The sequence below is a fragment of the Antedon mediterranea genome, chromosome 7 (genome assembly GCF_964355755.1).
Source record: "Antedon mediterranea chromosome 7, ecAntMedi1.1, whole genome shotgun sequence".
Classification (NCBI taxonomy): domain Eukaryota; kingdom Metazoa; phylum Echinodermata; class Crinoidea; order Comatulida; family Antedonidae; genus Antedon; species Antedon mediterranea.
The window spans coordinates 23859139-23881010 of NC_092676.1; the positions used below are offsets into that span (position 1 = coordinate 23859139).

The 21872-nt window shown below is 34.4% G+C and overlaps 1 protein-coding gene across 2 annotated transcripts; it reads right to left on the reverse strand.

Moving 5' to 3' along the window:
* Positions 1–1995: 1995 nt before the first annotated feature.
* LOC140054702 (uncharacterized) lies at positions 1996–21360 on the reverse strand. 2 transcript variants are annotated; one of them, XM_072099777.1, is made up of 5 exons: positions 21165–21360; positions 9754–9895; positions 7132–8088; positions 5932–6701; positions 1996–4614 (listed from the first exon to the last, which is right to left on the reverse strand). In XM_072099777.1, the coding sequence occupies exons 1-5, from the start codon at positions 21165–21167 to the stop codon at positions 4525–4527; spliced, it is 1962 nt and encodes a 653-aa protein (XP_071955878.1). In that variant the 5' UTR covers positions 21168–21360; the 3' UTR covers positions 1996–4524. The 2 variants fall into 2 exon arrangements, with proteins under 2 accessions (XP_071955878.1, XP_071955879.1); XM_072099778.1 differs by having other exon boundaries at positions 4551–4617.
* Positions 21361–21872: the final 512 nt, after the last annotated feature.

The window sequence follows — 21872 nt, forward strand, 5'->3', positions numbered from 1 at the left end:
ATCTACAATATCACCATCGTCAATTTCTTAATAAAATTATTGATATTATTTTATTCTAAATAATGAATTATTAAATCAACCTCCCCCCGCAAGCAAAATAAAATGTTCTACTAACTATATTGATTCCTCGAACAATGCAATTATTTTAACATTGTCGAGGTTTGTGTCTTGTCCATTTGAGATTATTCACGGCATAATAAAATAACATTGCAATAGATATCTCATTTCCTTTGAATTAATCACGTTAGCATTTTCGTTTTAAAAATTAAGGAAAATATAATACTCGATTTAGATACAATGCAACATGAGATAATAATTGTATTTCTCAATATGCAGCGAGGATCGTGTCGAGAAAAGTATGCCAACGGAAAGGAAGTAATGCACACATAGAAACTGAAACCACCCGATTCTCTGCCATGATACTGAATCTGAACTATGGCATAGTCCATCCATGGCATAGTCCATCTATGGCATAGTCCATCTATGGCATAGTCCATCTATAGCATAGGCCATCTATGGCATAGGCCGTCTATGGCATAGGCCATCTATGGCATAGTCGAACTATGGCATAGTCCGTCTATGGGATAGTCCATCTATGGCATAGTCCATTCATGGCATCTATCCATGGCATAGTCCATCCATGGCATAGTCCATCCATGGCATAGTCCATCCATGGCATAGTTCATCCATGGAATAGTCAATTTTTGGCAATATTACATATCTAATAACTACATAAATAAATCGATATGATTTATATCCCACCACAAATTTTATTTAAAATGTACAATTCCAATGTTGCATCTTCAATTACCATCAAAGTTTGCTTTATATAATTACGTTTTATCGAATGTATCGTATCTCAAGGTCCATGTTTCACTCTATGATTACATTCATGATTAAGATCTCTCACAATGGTTAATATGTTGTAATAAATAAAAAACATAAAAAAGTGTAATTAGCCCGAAAGGTTCTAGGTACTACAATCATTACGTACGGTAAATTTGTCAAATCATTAATAGGTACATACATAATTCTTTTCTTGTTGTCTTGTATAGTTATTGCTGACAATGACTTTGTCCACAAAAAAAATGAATAATAAGCATTAACATATTAAAAAATAACATAACATTTGATTATTCTATGGTTAAAAATGGTTGGGAAATAATTGTTATCTCCTTAATATCTAGAATCTTTAACAGTGCATAATTTGTTTTGTGTTTTATATTTCAAACATGCTTTGCTGCCCTCTCTGTCTAGAACCAAACAAAAATGAGTTTATGAAGTTTTAAGTAACTCCACACAATTTAAGCGAGCGTAGAAATTATAATCATACAATTAATATGATTATAATTTATTGATATGACAAATTTTCTATTAAAAAATGAAACGTGTGGGTTACACCATGGAGAGAAACATTATAATTATTTTATACCTCCATGGTTACACATACTCAATAATCTTTGATTGTTTTTCAATACTGTACCCCTATAAATACAGGTATAGGTATAATAGGCAGAAAGAAGAAATTGTAAATGCGTTGCTTTTGATAATTTTAGAATGAACTTAATACGTCGCATTTTCAGGATTTTTTAGTATGTGTTGTGTTTGTGTACTGATGTGCTCCAACGACAATTATGTACCGTAATTAAAGAACCACTTTACGACGTCACCTGATCCAAGAACTACTCCATGTAGACAAACAGCTATATCTTCGGTGACGGAACTTATTTCTGTTCGCCGAAAATGTACTCGGTAAAAGGACTCATCGGACTACTTCAGCTATCCACGTACTTACAGTAGTCTGACCTATGACGTCAATACCTATGCCATACGTCACATTACGATATTTAAAGTTCAATTACACAGACATAAAAACACGACAACAAATATAACATAAATCACCATTTATTATACACTGAATACGTATTACGAATTTTAGTAGATTTTTTTTTTTAAATCAACAACTAGACGGCAAACCACAGTAAAGCTATAATACATAAAACGAATTACATAATCTACTTCTGAAATGAAAAAAAACCCCGAATTTACATAAGACACATTTTTTTTTAACTGTAGGCCTATTGGTTATCTATATTTCGTTTACAATTGTTAAAAACCAACACTACCGGTTACAATAATAAACAACGTTTATTGACGGTTAAGTGTGTAGGCCTTAATCATTTAGTTTTCATTTTAGTTAATTGTAATATAAATATAATAGAAACTCCTCAAACGTAAATTAATTATATAATTTATTACCTGTACCTTTGATATGCGATATTTTGGATCTTTAACTATTCTTAATTTTTTTTTTTTACAGCATAAAAATATATTATTTTGAACGAGCGGTTCAACTACTAGAAGTATGCCCTTAGACTTGCCCCAAGTCTGTATTATCTTTTTTTTTTATTTATTTTTTGTTATTTCGACCGCGATTTTTGTCTGAAAAAATCAAGTAGTATACGTATGAAACGCCATATGTGCCAAAATATTTATCTGTTTACTAATATTAAGACAAAACTCCGTCTGAAACCCAGACTAGTATGCCCTATACATACAGTACAGTGATTGCTACATCTTAACCAATAATTATGAGAACTACCCAGCATGAGCAGATTAAATATTAAATTATATAATTCTAGGCCTATATTTTTATTAGGCCTACGTTTCTACAGGATTAGTCCAAACTATACCATACATTTTAAAAACACATAACAGAGTTCACGATTAATAATTAAAATGTTATTCTACGTTAATTGCTTTGCTTCAGTAAAGTAGTACAAAAATATCTCTGATTGAACCGCCGCCCACAACCTTTTCACCGTAGATATTCGTCGACAAGACATCATGCATTATGCTGGCCTACAAGCCTTTGTACAGGCTATTTCACTATCATTCCGGTGTAAACCAAAGAAAATACTTTCTCTATCTTAAAAAAAATAAAGCGAAATAAACATTAGCGAACAATAATTCATAATTCTGGTTTACAATGTTTTGCCCTAACACTCAACTTAAAACTGTTTTTACTTACTAAAATCATTAAAGGTGTCTTTCCTTTCTATCTCGGTTGACTTAAATGGTGGACTGCACCCCAGGCTTTTCGTGGGTTTGGTTCAATCGCGATAATATCAAAGAATCAACCAAATTGTAATTGACGAATGGGACACAACGTCTGTGGTATTCAATTCGTGCAACACATCTGGTGTTGAATTGTACTGTGCTGTATTGTTATTAGTATTGATGCATGTATACATGCGTAAAGCCTGGTTTCCATAAAATCGCTACACCATTTCCATTGAAATCGCTACACGCGCAGATGTCGCCGACGCGCATCGGGGAGGTCTCCCCGATTCATCGCAGACAAATCGGCAAAGTTCAACCATGTTCAACTTTGCCGATTTTGTCGGCGATGAATCGTATACGCGTGTGTACCAAAGGATATTTAGCGCTCGCGTACTAGATCCCCGATAAATTCTAGCGTTTCCATAGAATCGCTACGCTCTGTCGGCGACAGCAGTCGGCGACACGGTGTAGCGATTTTATGGAAACCAGGCTTAACCAGGGGTTGTTAAGGTTTCAAAGACCGCATCCCATTTTAATCCTGACGTTTCAAACTATACAGACTAGTACTGGCAAATGATATGCCTAACTCATGATCTATCGAGTTGCTTAAGCTTGTACTTTCCCCCTTGTTTGCGGTACAAAGAACACGTGCAAAATAATGGCTAGTCCTAAGTCCTGATTGTTTTATAACTATTAACTAGGGGAGGTACACTCTCACTCTTTCCCGATTTAATATAGGCTATAACTTACAAAACGAGCACAGTTTTTAAGGCTAATCTATTAAACACAGTACTTTCTAGCAAAATATGTTGTGAAGCCTACATTTTTTCTTTAATTTAATTGTTAAAATTCATATAAATATAATATAGATAGTTAGTTGATATTTATCATTGTTCATAGTTATTCATATTTATTAGTTGGATTGGTAACAATTATCTAATCATTGGATGGACAAAGTAGAAATGACAACATTGTTAGTGTTTGTGGAAAACATCAGATAAGACGGATTTTGTTTTTATCAGTATATGTAAAACATTTTGGAAATTTCAAATTATAATCGAGGGTCTAAAGCTCTGTCTGCACAATCAAACTTTATATGACAAAAAAAATCCGATGTGCCCATATATGCACAGACATGATGACGTCATATCATATTGGGGCGCATCACATTTTTTGTCACATAAAGTTTTTATAGTGTAGACAGAGCTTTAAGATTTAAACACGACTGAAATCATCTCCAACAAATGCTGCGTTTCAGTGTAGTATCGGGTGCACTAAAGCAACTATAGGTAATGTACACAATAAATTCGTCAATTAAAAATATATAGATATACTCGAGATAAAGTGTATTAATCCCAGCCAAATACAGTCCTTGCGTATAGTCAGTCGATGTTCTGGAACACAGCACACGTGCAAGCGTCACGAATGACGTAAAGTCTTTCTTTTTATAGATGATGCCATTCATTTTCTGTCTTCAGTTATTTCCACAAGTTTGAGCAACTTCTCGATTATCTCTAGTTCATTGATCTCTTTCAACAAGTCAGCCAAATTCTACTTTAAAAAATACGAAAAACACTTAATCAATATAGAAATAAATTGGAAGGAATGACACAATATGCGTAGACTACCAAAAAAACTAATGTTGAATAATTAAGTGAGAAAGCACGTTCCAATGTTCTACGCATGCGCACAAATTATTTCTAAGATCGTCTGAAATCGTAAATGTCCGGTGTTCTCAATCAAGCTTACAACGTTACACCTACAGATTTTTTTTTATGTAGAACACCTTTTGCCAATTGATTGAAAGGAATACAAACTACTAGAAAGGAACACCGTATACCAAACAAGATTGTTCATAACACGTTCCACCTTAGTAATTGGTCCTTGTTAACATCCGCTTGAACATTATTGATTAAAAAAGTGTACATTCAAGAAACACAATTATGCTCGTGGATTGCAACTAGACTACCTTGCGAACTGAATGCAATTATGGATTCAAGAGAATGCGTGGTTATATGCTGAAGGTAAAATTGTAAAGTAATATGGCACTTATGTTATAGACTTTAATTGAATCTGAAATCATGTTCGCAATAGGGTATATTTGTACTTGGGTTGATGTTTGAAATTACTTATTGGAAGGACTGTCAGCAAATAGATGATAATGATGCTCAACGGAAGTTTTGTCTTTATTTGGTAATGGTCCGTGTGTTTCGATTTGTACTGCATTACCTACTATTGCCAAAACAAATGGAAATTGACATTTATGTAGATGAGATTTCAAAAGATGTCAACATATCAGGCAAAGAACATTATTTCTAAACCGCCCGGTGATATACTGAAATTTTAATTAATTAATTTGAAACGATACAGATGAGGAAATCTGTGAGAATGAGAAAAAGTCGCCCCAACCGAGACTCGAACTCGGACCGCCTGCTTGATATGCAGATGTCCTAACCATTAGACCACTGGGGCTTTCATGGTATTGTTCAAACTCGATTGGATAGCGACTCTTTAACATTCTCGGCGTGGTACGACGGAACAGCACTAGTCCTCAGTTGTACGCACGCGCAACAGAGATCAAATTGATACGCCCTCATCTTTCAGTATTTTTATTCACGAGGCGGGATCTCCGAAGAGATACTTTTATATATATAAACATATCAGGCAAAGAACATTAATTCTAAACCGCCCGGTGATATACTGAAATTTTAATTAATTAATTTGAAACGATACAGATGAGGAAATCTGTGAGAGTGAGAAAAAGTCGCCCCAACCGAGACTCGAACTCGGACCGCCTGCTTGATATGCAGATGTCCTAACCATTATATATATTATTTATTTATTTAAAAAATTATAAGCCTATATTACCGTAGATATATCGCTTCCTTCGGCAATATTATCTTCTGTACTTGATGTGACTATGGATGCTTCTGAATCTAAATATTCATCTATAGAGTTTAAAGTGATGTCGTTACGTTGAGGATTTCTCTGTTTCGACTTATACACTTGTTCCAGACGAATTGGCAATGGACGTATCAATGCCTTCTGTAAAGGACTACGCTTTGAGCCGAACATACCCCTGTGGATTTCATTTCCATATGCCTGGTATCCAGCATGTGGGCCTGGCAAATACATACGTGGCTTCCTAGGGTTGATGAGGTCTTGTGAATTCAACTTCTCTACAAGCCTGTAGAGCTCTAATAGCTGTGATGGATCTGGTACATCCTGGTTATCAATTGGATCATCAGCATTCGTAAGAGGATTTGGGTTAGCGCTTCTATATGCAAAGTATTTCCCTTCGTTGTAGTCAGGCATATCAAATCTGTGCCCTCGCCGGCTTTCCAATTCTGGGGAAACGGAGATAACATGCGGTAAAAATCGACCGAATTCCCTAGAATCACTAGGCCGAATTAGTTCGGGCATATATACGTCATTGTTGAAAACCTCACTTTGCTCGCTTTCCGAATCAAATGGTTCTTGCAGATCATAGCTGGATATGTCAATAGATTCTTCTAATGCGTCCCATACATCATTTTCTACTCGGGGCGCCTGAAGACTTCGTTTGGTTTTACTGGCTGCTGGAACTAAATCATCCGCAATGTGGTTTAAGTCAAACGGAACTAAGAAATCATCGTTTCCTTTAATAAAGACAAATATATAATTGTATTAAATGAAGTAACGCATATCTACATTTCTGACATTTAGTAGAAATAATAACTTTTTTCAGTTAATTTGTGTTCTGTTTTGATACACTTCTCCCGTTAGTTACCTAATGTGTGCTAATTCAGGAACAGCAGAGTGTTTGGATTTAAGACATTGTCAATTATTGGAATGCATTTTGTCAAAAGTTTGTATATTGTCCGTGACGTTCTAAGCATTCTGGTAAGAGGATTTGAAAATGTAAGTTAGGAAAAAGAAGTATATCAAGGCAACGACAAATTGTAAAAGATTTGATATCTTTCCAAAAAAGTTAAAAACATTCCGGTATTAATAGAGGATTTTCACATAAAAGTAATAAGAAAATTAAGTTTATCAAGGCAGAAATAGCATAATTATCTTACAAATTACCTCTTTTTCGCATTCCTTCAAGTGTTGGAAAGTTTACTGCGTAATATTTAAATAAATCTACTGCCCTCTTATTTCTTTTATCTCCCTCATAAAACGGCATGTCATTGAAAGCCTCGGCCACATTATTAACGTCACCAGGTCTAGGATATCTTGCTAGAGCCTTCTCAATATCCGCTCTTTTAGGATCCACTTCATTAAACTCCTCTTCTTCTATATCGGAAACATCTTCAGAGACACTACTGAACAGTTCAGATACCTCAGAAGAAGTTAAACTAATGTCATAATAAGATGATGATGAAAGAGAAGAAGTATCAGTTCCATCAACTTCTTCCTCTTCTTCATTATCACTTTCTTCAAAACTTTCAAGAGAGCGTTTGCTTCTTCGAGTTTTCACTTCGTTGATGGCTTCCTCCATACCGCCAACATCGTTAGTCTGCTCTTTGCTGTTTTCCTCACTTTCTCCACTCTCAAAATCAGTTGGTCTGTCGTATGAAGGATCCTTAATAGTGTCATAACTATCACTATCAAAAACTGTGTTCTTAAAACTGTCGTCTTCTGATCCTTCACTGAATTCCGTCAACCAGGAGAGTTCTCTCCAGTCTCCGATGTAGCTATAATATTCTCCATAGTTACTTTCACTTGCCATTTTCACGGAGCTAATTAGTTCATCTTCTACTGGCTGTTCCTTTACTGATGTGTCAATGAAAGATGATAGGTCCGAACTTTGATCTTCTACGTCTGAAATTTGACCTTCTACGTCAGACGGTAGTTCAGACGATGGTATGAAGATCATGTCATACGGTAGGTCATTTGGTAGAATGTTTGAAGACGAATATGCAATTGTATTATTTGGATTAAAGTTTGCAAATGTGTTGTCGCCGGATGCCTCTGTTTCTTTAGTTTTTGCTTCTTTTGTTTCACCTTCAGTTGATATACCAGCCATTAAGTTTACTTCATCTATTAAAATAAAATCAAGAACATCAAGAATTATTTCAACAAAACAAAATGAAAAGTTTGTTTCTATCTGGAATGAATATTTAAGTACGACAAACAAGTATAAAGTTTGTACATAAAATAGTTGGATAAGAATTATCAGAAATTATATCATAAAGTTATTATATTCTATAGAATGTAGTTAGCGGCAAATAGTCTAACGGAAGTCTAGACTTTGCTTTATAGTTCGGCTCTGCTGGCGCGTCTTACTACAAGTTATGCATAATGGAACATAGGCCTACGGATCAAGTAGAAGACGGATCGATCTTTTGTAGTTCACAACGCGACCTCATAACACCTTACAACAAATAGTAATTTGAAGTCTGGATGATTAGACGCCATTATATTGCGAACAAGAGATAAAGCGTCAAGAAAATGCATGTCTGAGACTTTGTACATTAATACATTCAAATTTGTTTATAACTCATTGGTTTAGTTGCATCTAAAGCGTTTTGGTATGAGTTTCAATTTGCGACGACCGACGACCTATATTGCAATTTGTGTCGTTGGTTGTCACCTGGACCCCAAATTCTTAAAACGTTCCGGTTTGAATGATTCTGCGTGCGCACAATTTTTAGATCGTCGCAAATAGCCTAATAAGCTCCCTATCGACACATATTCGAGAGTGACACATTGAAATATGATTGAAGCATTTATTCACATAGCTACCGCTTGGCACCAAAGGTATACCAACGTTAAGGCCAATTCACGAATGGTAACGGTAATACGAATATAGCGACGGGCGGTTTCCGCTAAAGATAGATACAGACTCTACATGGGACAATTTACTCGGTTTTCCGCTTACCGTTACCGCTCATCTGTGTGAATTGGCCTTCTTACATGTAACCACATGCGTAGACGTTTGGTTAGACGTAATTACTTTCAACCAAAATACCCCACCCATTCAATACATTCTTCCCCTTCTACTTTTAGTATTAACCGATGGATAATTACGTGAATCTTAATTGGTGTTATCTGTCAATAATTGCTTTCGAAAAACGTACAGCGAGTTGTTGGCTTACTCTTACGCACGGATTGCTAATAAGCATCATTTAAGGATTCGGCTAACCAATGAAGCGAATCCAAAATCAGTTTAATGGATGACCGTTTATAACTATATAAACCTATTTAAATACGATATTAAATTTCAAAACTGCATGCTATTGTTTTATGAGTTACAATCCTGGCACTAGGTCAGGATTGAACCATAGACCTTGGGATTGAAGGCAAGCACCTAACCACTTTACAGCTTCATTACTCTAAATGTGTAAATGATGTATTTATAAAAAAAAGAAGTATTAAATAATTATAATAAATAGGCCTATAATGATGAACACAAAAGGACAATTAACTTAAGCTCTGTCTACACTATCAAACTTTATGAGACAAAAATGCGATATGCCCATTTATGGACATGATGATGTCATATCGCTACCATATTTGAGCATATCACAACCATATTTGGGCATATCTCACATTTTTGTTCAAACCAGTTTGATAGTGTAGACAGAGCTTTATATTAGCTTATAGAAGTGTTCACGGAATATTTTGACAGCGAGTTTTTGATGTATAATAATAAATCAAAAAGGTAATTAGGAGAGATTAAAATTGAAGTTATGACATATCTACCTTGTACGTTTGTGTTTGGTTTAAAAATGTCACCGCCTGAGGTGTTCTCTAAGACAGGTGCGCCAGCAACGCGTTGGCTGCTCTTCATAAATGCACTCACCATGACAACGAAAAACAGACGATGTAGAATCATTGTTGAAACCTGGCAAGATAAAAATACAAAAGTGCCAAATTTAATTAATCTGCATTGATGACCACAAAAACATATTCTATAAATTGATAAATAATTATTCATCCGTAACTTTATGCTCTGTGTCTCATTAAGTCAATTCAATTGTAGGCGTTAATCAACAATGTTTTTTTTACAGTGAAAATAATGTGTTGCGTCATTGCGTATGGTTATCAAATAACGTAAATTGTACGCAGCATTAAAACCAACGCGTTTATTAATTTAAGAAGTTGATGATTAATCAAAAGATTTCAAGAATCATGTATTTATTATCATGTATGTTATTGTGTATCATGGAAATAAATTAAATTTAATTGAATTGAATTGAACTGTGTCGTCGGTGCGAAGAGTAAAATTATTACTATACTAAAATACCAATAATGTTGGTTTGGTTATACAAGTAGGCATAAAAGTTACAGAATACATAATTTTTTTTACGCGCTATTTTAAATTATGATTTTTAAAGTACGCGGTACGTAGGCGAATCTCATTTAATATTCAGAATCATGCCACTGTTTTCGTTCGTCCTTCAGCTCTGTCTACACTATCTAACTAGTTTGACAAAAACTGTTTGATGGGCCCAAATATAGTAGTGGTATGCCTAAATATGGTAGTGATATGATGTCATCGTGTCCATATTATGAACACATCATTTTTTTGTCACATAAAGTTTGTGTAAACAGAGCTTTATGAATCTAAAATAAAGGCTAGATGGTAAATCTAGAAGAAATATTAGAAGAGATATGGAGGATTTTTTCAAGAGCAGCAGCAGAGCAGTTCCATCAAACAAGATATGTGTCCTTTTTGTCGATTCTTTACGACCACTTCACGTTGAAAGCATAAAGCTTACAGAACATCGATGATGATTCAATGTATTTAGCTTAATGTTTAGCTTTAACAACAACGTTGACAATGTATGTAAGTGCACTACGGATAAACAGTAATGTATGAAAATAACCTGTATACGTATCCTACTGTAGTGCCCAGTTCTTAAAAAATGTTGCGCACAAAAGGCTAAACGTTGACAATTTATGTAAGTGCACTACGGATAAACAGTAATGTATAAAAATAACCTGTATACGTATCCTACTGTAGTGCCCAGTTCTTTATAAATGTTGCGCACAAAAGGCTAAACGTTGACAATTTATGTAAGTGCACTACGGATAAACAGTAATGTATGAAAATAACCTGTATACGTATCCTACTGTAGTGCCCAGTTCTTAAAAAATGTTGCGCACAAAAGGCTAAAACACACACTACGAGTTCCTTGGGTTTCTTGTAAATCTGGATATCCCGTATGATACCGTTCTCCACCAATATAGGCCTAATTTTTCGAAAAGTAGAGGCCTACAACTATTTAGTGATAATTGATGGTTAGAATATTGATACATTACAGAATAATGAATTTTGAAATGATCAAAACATCTTTATACAGTAAGATTTTACCAATCACATTCGGACTGTCGCTTGTCATTCGTCAATCTTCGGAACCTGGTAAACTGCCACCCTGAATATGAAGGGGTTCACTGTTACTAAACATTTTTTTTCTCTAAATGATAATATAATACCTAAAAATACTATGTAGGCCTACCAATTCATGTTCTTAAAGAAAAATAAAGCAATACATTTCAATTCTTTAATCTTATATTTTGATCGAAAACATATCTTTCATCAATTATAAAAATGTATGTCATAAGTCATTATTTCAACCGAATGTGCGAAATGTCAATAAAATGCAATGCGATCTGAAGTTGAGCCAGATTAGTCATTAAGGATCACTGATCCAATTCTAACCTAACATTGTATGTAAGGCAATCTTCTCAGCATTAATATCCTAACACATGTATGTAAAGTATCCTACTATTAGGAAGCCAGATAAAGATCTTAATAGCAAACACGTCCGCTCTCAGAATAATTCAACTCACTTATAAGTTTTGTCACTTTTCAAAACCAGCCTGGAATACTAATGTTCTCTACTATAAATATATTGATTTAGGTTTGTGTGCAATGCTTGGTTTTCACTGGAGACGCAACGCAAACGTAATCACAACGTTATGCGTGGTTCTCATAAAGCGTGGTCCCCACTAGCGACGCAACGCAAGGACGTAAACGCAACGCAAGCGTTTTAACCAATGACAAGCGAAGTTATAGACAGTTAGCAATCACAAGCGAATAAGCCATCGCTTGTGATTGGTCAATTCACTTGCGTTGCGTTACGTCACTTGCGTTGCGTCGCTAGTGGGAACCACGCTTAAGTGATTTGATCAATCACAAGCGACGGATTATTCGGACTGTCGAAGGCAACTCATTATTATCTAACTAAAGCTAGACCCAAAACTACCATTCTTTCAGTTGCCTAAAACGCATAAACTCGAAACTTTATGCAAAAAAAGATGTAGGCCTATTAAAGAAAGATGGACAACTTTTAAAAATAAATAAGTAAAGATCCACCTGTATATCCTGGCTACACATGCTTATTGAATACAATCATTATTAACGAAGATTCCGTTTGTCTGTTAAGACTAGAGTTTTGATTTAGATAAAATATATTGAAATAAATTTACACTAAATCACTTTTGATACAGTGGCATACATCAGGTGTTTGTACACCCTAATGATGATTAATTCTGTCAAACCTATGCAACTAATGACTATCGATAAGAAATCAATTTGTTACGTTAGCATTGCTTCTAGGCTAACGTTAGAAACAGGTCTCGGGTTCACCAATTTAGACACGGAAACAGAACGGTCGTGATTCTGCATCTATGATATCACTTAGAAGATTGCTTTACATTATATCAATTGAATTTTACATTCGTACGTATAACACATGCTAAGTTTACGGGTGTATTTTATAACGATGTAGTTATCGCCATCTTTAATGTCTCTATGTCGCATTGCCACAGTTATCAAAATGCCTGAAGTAAAGATTTACTTAAATGAGACAATTTAATTAAGGTAGTTTCTATAAAGTACAATTCCTAATTTAATTGTGTATGTTTGAAAGAGAATTTATCCCAGACTTGTACGTAAGTTTAGTTATACATACTATACTAGTGCCAATCCACTTTTACCAATAGAAATCCTGATTGATTAGCGCCTATAAACTTGGATGGATATTATGCTTATTATATTCCTGCAAATATTCTGTCTCCCCTGTTAACAATTTGTCTAATACGAGTAATACGCCATTCTGGGCATTAAATGAGATGGAGATGGTTTAAAGCTGTTTTACACTATAAAACTAGTTTGACAACAAAAGTGTAATATGACGTGCCAAAATATAGTAGTGATATGCTCAAATATGATAGTGATATGACATCATCATGCCAAAATATGGACCCATCACATTTTTTCACATAGAGTTTTAAAGTGTAGACAGAGCTTTACAAAACACAGTCAACTAATCAGAAATCTAAGCGCTGTATACATCAGTACAGGCATTGCTAAAGCGATCGGCGATAGCTTGCGATAGCATGCAAAGGTTCATTATAATTAATAATATATTATGATGATATTTGCTATGTGTAAACTGACGCGCTAGAATCAACATCAAGCTCACTCTTGAAACCATTAATATCCGTTTGATGTGAATATGGTAAAATACTACAGTATAGCGTTTTATCATCGCCACTAAAGCTTAAGCTTGGTTCCCACTAGAACGTAACGCAAGGACGTAAACGCAACGCAAGCGTTTTAACCAATGACAAGCGAAGTTATAGACAGTTAGCAATCACAAGCGAATAAGCCATCGCTTGTGATTGGTCAATTCACTTGCGTTGCGTTACGTCCTTGCGTTGCGTCGCTAGTGGGAACCACGCTTTAGTTCTCACTAGAGACGCAACGCAAGAACGTAGACGCAACGCAAGCGAGTTGACCAATGACAAGCTACAGTTTGAATATTTGGTCAAATCACTTACGTTGCGTTACGTCCTTGTGTTGCGTTTCTAGTCAGAACCAAGCTTTAAGTCGGCCTATATTCACAACCAACCCACACTCTCACATCCATCATATAGTGATGTATAAATGCAAGCTAAACCAATTTAAAAAATGGTTCATTTCAATGCATTCATCTCCATGAAAACCATAGTCTGGCTTTATCAAATTACTTTTCTAACTCATTATTACATTCGTCGCCTTCTTTCTCAATGTCATTATAAATTAATAAGGAATAGTAGTCTATAGCAGGTCTTTTCTAGCTGATGCTATGTTTTTTGTCACGAGATTACGCATACGTAATGAGAGTTCGTTACCTGCATTGTTCAACTAAACCATAACAAAGTATGAAGTCTTGCTTGTTATAACTTGTACTATACTAATAATGTACTTGTTGAATACATTAAAATGAAGAGAAACCCTAGACGGTCCAGCCATAATGATGTAGGAAATAAGTAAATGATTGGGTACTGTTTACGTTTTATGTTTCTGACGAGTAAAACGAAAATAAAAACAAGTTTAATGTGTTAAATCACAAGAAATGAGATAGATTTTTTATTTATTTATTACACCTTATTTATAGAGGATGACCATAAACAGCGTATGCTGACAAAAAAAAGGGGTTGTGTGTATACTAGTACACCGGGGTAACCCCCTACTCGTCTCAAAAGATGTACTAGGTTCTTTAAATTGCACATGACCCTGATGTGTATAACACTGGACCTACGGTTTATAGTCCTTTCCCGGTAAGAATCATTCTACCACCAGAACCATGGAGCGAGTGAGGCTTAAACCGATAGATGACAAATGCCAGCGTAAAATATAAAAAAAAACCTAATTGACAAACAAAAATGTTAGAACAGTATAAATGTAGACTAGTGGTAATTAAAAGGCATAGGCAATTAAATACAATATCTTGAACATAAGAAAAACAATTTTATAGCCTTATAAATGATGTTTTTTCACATTGCTTATACCGTACTCTACGGTTTAATCCAGTTCTGACCTGTAGATGACCAGTTCACAAGACTAACAGAAATAATTATCAATTTGTATCGTTGGTAACGTTTAGGTAATGAGCACACGTGATGTGCGCAAGATATTACTGGTGCGCGACATTATGTTAAAGCTGTTGTTTTATTTAATTTTAACTAATGCAAGTGGACATTTTAAAGGGCATTGAAGTATATTAACCTAAAAACATGAAGCATACACAAATTAAAAAAAGTATCACAGAAAGGTAAGTTAAATAGACCTTGACGGTTTGAAAACATTATTCATTTCATAAATGTATAATATTATATTATTGAATAATGTATCCACAATCAATAATTAAAATTGAAATAAGTCACGGTCGAACCAATACCTTGACGGAGACTCATAATTAAACAATAACGAATGTCCTTATAAAGGTGCAATTAAGTGAAACAAACTTGGTGTTTTACCAAGGCAATCTAACACACAGGACACTGAGCTCACCTTACTTGGATAGGAACTCAGTCTTTTGATCTTTATGTCTGGCTGCGAAAAATACCAACAGTATTGTATATTCTCCGTAGCGCACTGTGTATATTCAAGCTCGTGGGACTGATCGTGTCGCAGCCACAGATAAACCCTTTGATATGCGTAGCAATATCCTGTTGCTATATTGCCTTGGTTTGACGTTCATTCGTTTCATCTCATTTAAATATCAAGAACTTAGGCCTACAAAGTAATGCTGTGTTTAAAACAGGCCAATATTTAATGACTTTCAACGTATTGTATTTTGTATGCACACGACGAGTTCAGCCATGAGTTGAGCCTAGCCTTCGTGGATATGGTTAATCTAAATTGAATTGAAATTACGGCCGGGTTTGTATTCTGCCCAAGACAATCTAATTTCCTTACTCGTAAGCGTGGTTCCCACTAACGACGCAACGCAAGGACGTAACGCAACGCAAGTGAATTGACCAATCACAAGCGATGGCTTATTCGCTTGTGATTGCTAACTGTCTATAACTTTACTTGTCATTGGTTAAAACGCTTGCGTTGCGTTTACGTCCTTGCGTTACATTCTAGTAGGAACCAAGCTTAACCGAGGCAATCCTTGCTCTGATGCTTAGGCCTACTATGGTTTGACAAGTCAAATTACTGTAAATTTAGTTAGAATATATAATAATATTATAGAGACTCATGTATGGCGTATGAATGTCATACTTAAAGTAAAATTAAGATATTACGTCACAATATCTAATTTAACTACATCGGATTCTTGTTATGTCGTTTAGTAAAAGCGTCTTTCACAGCGATAAGCTGGAATTTTGTAGGCCTGCGTCAAAGAACGCCATATTCAAAACCGATTTGTTTACATGTAATTATACTCAGAGAATGTAGAGTAATATCCTCATTTAGTGTAGAATAATTACTGGTTAATAGCAACGCGAATATTTCGAACTAATTAAACTGATTTAAAACGAGTTCTATTGAATATAATTTTCCGTACACGCAACAATTAAAAACGAACCCACGGATTGATAAGATTTATGGTACAGGCGGAATAGTGAGGCAAAACCAATGTAGCAATGTGGTTGAGAATGATAGATTCTAGCAAAGCTACCCAACAACTCCCCCTTCCTCTCCAACCCCGATCTCAACCTCTCCGCAAAGGTTTTAAAATGTAGTTTAAAACCTCCACAGTGTAACAATTCTGGTGATTTTGATACTGTACTCTTTTAAGTTCCATAACCCAACCCATCCTCACCCAATCGGGCGATATAGTGTCTTTATCGAAATATCTCAACACACAAGAAATCATCTTTATAATATCAATAATCCTTACAATAATTAAAATCATATAGTATATTTCATCTAATTATTTTGTTCTTAATATCTTTCACTTCATCGTCCATTTCTTCTTAATACGATTATCGTGTTGGGCCTAAAGGCCAATTTACACAGAGTGGTAACGGTAATAAAAATATAGAATCTATGTTATTCCTTACGACCATTTTACACGTAACGCGGAGCGGACGGGCGGTTTTCGCTCAGGCCAGATTCTACGTGGGGACAAGCTACGCGGTTTAATTGTCCGCTTAGCGTTACCGTTCGTCTGTGTAAATTGGCCTTATAATGTGTGAAATTACGTATCCGCCATGCAAAACGTCAGTAATATTTTGTACCTGTATTGCTTTTCACTTCATTCAATACAAGATGTTATGCTTCACTCATTCTATTCATTAGCGACGGATACTGCAGTCAACACACTTCTTAAATCCTATACAATTTCATAATATTATTCCACGTTATGAAAAACGTAATAAGCATCCGTGCGTCGTCGAGATAGAATAAATTACACGTGTGATACTGCCTCGATGTATTCCAGCGACGAATTGCTTGACTGACATCTAATTGATTTTCAAAGTTATAAATGCAATATACAGAATATTCAATATATAAATGTGTCATGTATAAGATGTTAACGTCTTTATGTAATATGAAATTAAGTACGCTGTGACAATTGACAATTAAAATATCAAATTTATTTCTATACAGAAAAAATGGAAATATATATAAAGTGCTGACTTTTATACATTCAATTCCAAATTATTATTCTTGAAATAACCGACGACGTACATATTTTATGCCGTTCAGATTACAGTGAGCTGGCATTGCCAAGATATGAACTCGTAACAACCCTTTGATATTATGTCTGGCTGCGAAAAAATCTTACAGTAGCCTACTGTACTCTATGTACATATTCTCCGCGCGGGGCGTACTGATCGTGTCGCAGACACAGATACACCCTTTGATCTCTGGAGCACAGAATTATGTTATTAGATTGCCTTGGTATAATGACAACAAGTTTAATTCATTCGTATACGATATTATTACAATGGAATTACGAAATGACAATGTAATTACGTAATCAAATTATTATTCATAATTCATTATAAACGAAGAGTAAGCGCCATCATCACAAGAAGTAACACTGTTGGGAATGTGTTTTATTTTCTATCCTTAGTTAATCTTAGTTTAATTAGAAAACTTTCCAATTCTTTTTTTAAAGTTGATTAATGTTGGTTGTAATAGGATGTCCTCTACATTAATTACTTCTTTATTTATATACGACAAGTCCTCACAACGGTCGTAAAATGGGAAAGGATACGCCGCGCCTGTCAACGTAGTAATTGATAAAAATAATAACAAACTCTTACTTATCGTTAATTTTACAGGTAATTAACTTACGCACTCATCGCCTTGCTCGAGTACCATACAATTAGCACGAGTGTGAGATAATAATGTTTCTATAGTCGAGTATGTATATCGGTAGAATACCGTACATAATAAATTATTATAAAATGTTCGTATCACCTAACTCATCGTGGTGACGATTTCATATCTGTTCTTATTTTTTTATATTATATTTTAGATGCTGTTGGATTTATAAACCCAGTTTCTTACTATTTAATTATCTGTTATACTTATGTTCCAAATTGTTTGTATTGTATGCAGCGAATGTTATTCCTGTGAACATCGATAAACTATTTTACTAGACGTCAAATTTTACCACGTTTCTATTAATTTGACAAGATTGTTCAGGTATGAATGATGATCAAAGTTTCAGTTATTTTCGACATTCTTCAAAAATATGTATTGCCGAATTTCAGTTTTACATTAATAAAGCAAGATTTTTGCTAATTTGTGAATTTCAACTGATCTTAAGATATTATAGGCCTAACACATCTGATTAGAATCTAGTCATTTGATTGGATGATTGTGGGTCACATGATATTCTATAAATACGCTATTGAACCCATACGTCATCAATCGTGCGATCAATTTTTGTGACCGGTATTTGAATTTATAATATGCGCGCGCGCGTTACATCTTTGTAATACATACTTCCTAATGTTGAAAGACGTTCGTAAGCATAGTGTATTTCAACAGATCGTGTCATAATTAGAGATCGTCGATTTATATAATCTCCTTATCAAATCAATAAGAATCACAAATTACTGTATGAAGCACATCAATAGAGATGCTTCCGACCCTGAACCGCCGACACAAACTGGCTAATTCCACATTTTGTCAAGATCTCAAAATTATGAAAGCAAATCGCATGTAGAGAATAACACTTCGGTATAATAATTTCCCAGCGAGGCTTCTCTCACTGCGCAGGCGCATTATCGGAAATTGTTGCGAAAATTGCGCCAAGATTTGTTGTCTGATTAAATGCAGATTGTTAAGTATGAAATAATTTGACATTTATATATAATTAACTATGCTTTTAAAACAATAATGATAGGATTCAAACGGTGTCGATGCAGGTGGTCAATTTTTTAAAGAACTGGTGATTTAAAACAAGATTGTTTTTATAAATAATTAGAAACAAAAATCAATACGCGAGAACGTCACGTATCAATTGCTCATACTATGTTATTGCCAAACAAAACACATCATAACAATTAGTGGATACAAAGGAAAAACTTTAACGATGATGCTCTAGCATCGAGTACTGACCGTGGATAGAGGACTGAATCACTGTCAAATTATCAACTCGTTTCAGTCGATTTTTTAGTCAAAAGAACATAAACAAAATAAATACATCAACATACTTAGGAATAGTGTTTATAGGAATAACGTATATAGGCCTATAACGTGAACATCCATTGTGTTCCAAATATGGGTATTGCCAAGCAAAGCGCATCATAACAATTAGCGGATACAAAGGGAATAACGATGATGCTCTTGCATCGAGTACCGTGGCTAGAGAACAGAATTACTGTCAAATTACTCGCTTCGGTCGATACATAAATGTAACTACATCAAGTTAGTGTTAGTTTTTTAGGAATAACGTATAATATGAACATTCATTGTGTTCCAAATAATATGTTCTAGCATCGACTATCGTGGATAGAGAACAGAATCATTGTCAAATATTACTCATTGCTCGTTTCAGTTAGCAAAAGAACAAACAATGTAGATACATTAACATAGTTAGGTACAGTAAATAGAGAAGAATCACTGTCAAATAACTGATTATCAACTCGTTTCAGATGATGTTTTAGTAAAAAGAACATACACAATAAATACATTAACATAGTTAGGTATAACGTATAGGCTTTTAATGTGAACATTCATTGTGAATAGTCCAAATATGTAGAAATATTTTAAAGCAAAAGAGTTCAGAAGAAATAAGTTGATGTGAAAACAATGAGCTTGAAGAGAAAATCAATCTTACCTCAGTTCAGAAAAAAAGAGAATGACTGAAGAATTAGTAAAGCAAGATGACAACAACAAATGAGGTTATAAAAAAAGAGCTATCTGTATTAATCAACGATAGAGATAGAGGTTAGCTACATGACGCGGGCCTACTTCTTACGCTCTGTCCCCACTATCAAATTGTATGTGATGTGTCCATATGGACATGGTGATGTCATATCACTACCATATTTGGGAATATCACTCCAATATTTGGGCAAATCACATTTTTGTTAAACTAGTTTGATAGTGTAGACAAAGCTTTCCACACATATTCGGTCCACAAGGAGAGACTAGTACGTATGTATGTCCTCAACAAATAACATTACAAATAATAGTATTTAAATCCTATTTCAAAACAAATATTCGGTACACATTACTATTCATGTAACTGTACAACAATGGCATAGCATTAAACGGATTGCTATAAGCAGAAGTACAGCAATAAAAGAATTAAGCATTTAATTATTATAATTATAAGCACTCACATTTTAGATCGTCCATAAAAAATTCAGGGAAGAAGAATGAAATTTCCTGATACAAATCTTAAGTAATAAAACAGCTAATTTAAGGGATTGAAATGACCACACATGAGCCGAGAGGAAAATAATAAGAAAACAATTTTTAAACATCTGAAACAAGAATTATTATACATTTTTTAAATAAAATTATTTAATTTATACTTATTTATTTCTATAGTATAGGCTAATGCTGGTTTTAAAACAGTCCAATCTCAGAGTTGAGTAATAATAAGACTTGAATTTAGATTGGATTCATTCAATGTAATCTTATGACATGGGAAAGATAATAATAAACATGAATTACTTATTTTCTCTATGCAACAAAAGTATAATGCATTCCGGCATCCTAAATCTATTTTTAATATAAATATAATTAGTAAATCCAATACAGTAATAACTATTATCGCCACGCAGAAAATGTACCACAATACGTATTATGGTAGTGTTGAATTTGTATAGGCTTCCTACCAAAATATCATTTCCAAAACAACTCAACAAATTATCTCGGTCTAAATTTCACAATTTTTATAACAAAAACCACTTACCATCGTAAAAACCGTTATAGAAAAATATTGACGAACAAGGCACCTTCACACATTAAAATACAATTATATCCTGTATATTGGAATAATGTCACTATATACTCAGTTGATTTCCTTCTCTCTAGCGTTGATTTCCCGAGTATAGTCACCGTTATACTAAATTAGATGGAGTGAGAGAGAAACGCATCGTCGTCTACAATGCATCTCTCGATTCTAATTTACCTTTTCTAACAGACGCTGACAGATCTTGCAGGTTTCCGCTTAGGTCATCATCAGCATAATATCAACCTTGCTTAAGCAGGTGGATTTACGCGTTTTGTGTGTTTCCAGAAACGCGTCATGGTTCGTATATAACGCATTATGTGAAATGTTCAGGAAAGGTCGGTGTAACGCGTTTTAATCCTTATGTGATTCTCACTATAGGAAAATCGTCTATTGTTTTTTTTTCTTTTTTTTAATAGGCAAACTATCATTTAAATTACAACAATAGCTTTTTTTTCTTCGATAATTAAATTTAAACAAAAAATAGACATAACAGGAGCAACCCTGTTATTATCGGTAAAAATGTAGGTGATGATTTTGGACCACCCTTTTAAAATATTGTGGAGGAAAATAACAATAAATGTCAGATCGCCAGTGGTATTTATAACCCTCAATATCCATATGAAAAAAATGTTATGTTAAGAAGACAAATATTGAAATAATCATCAA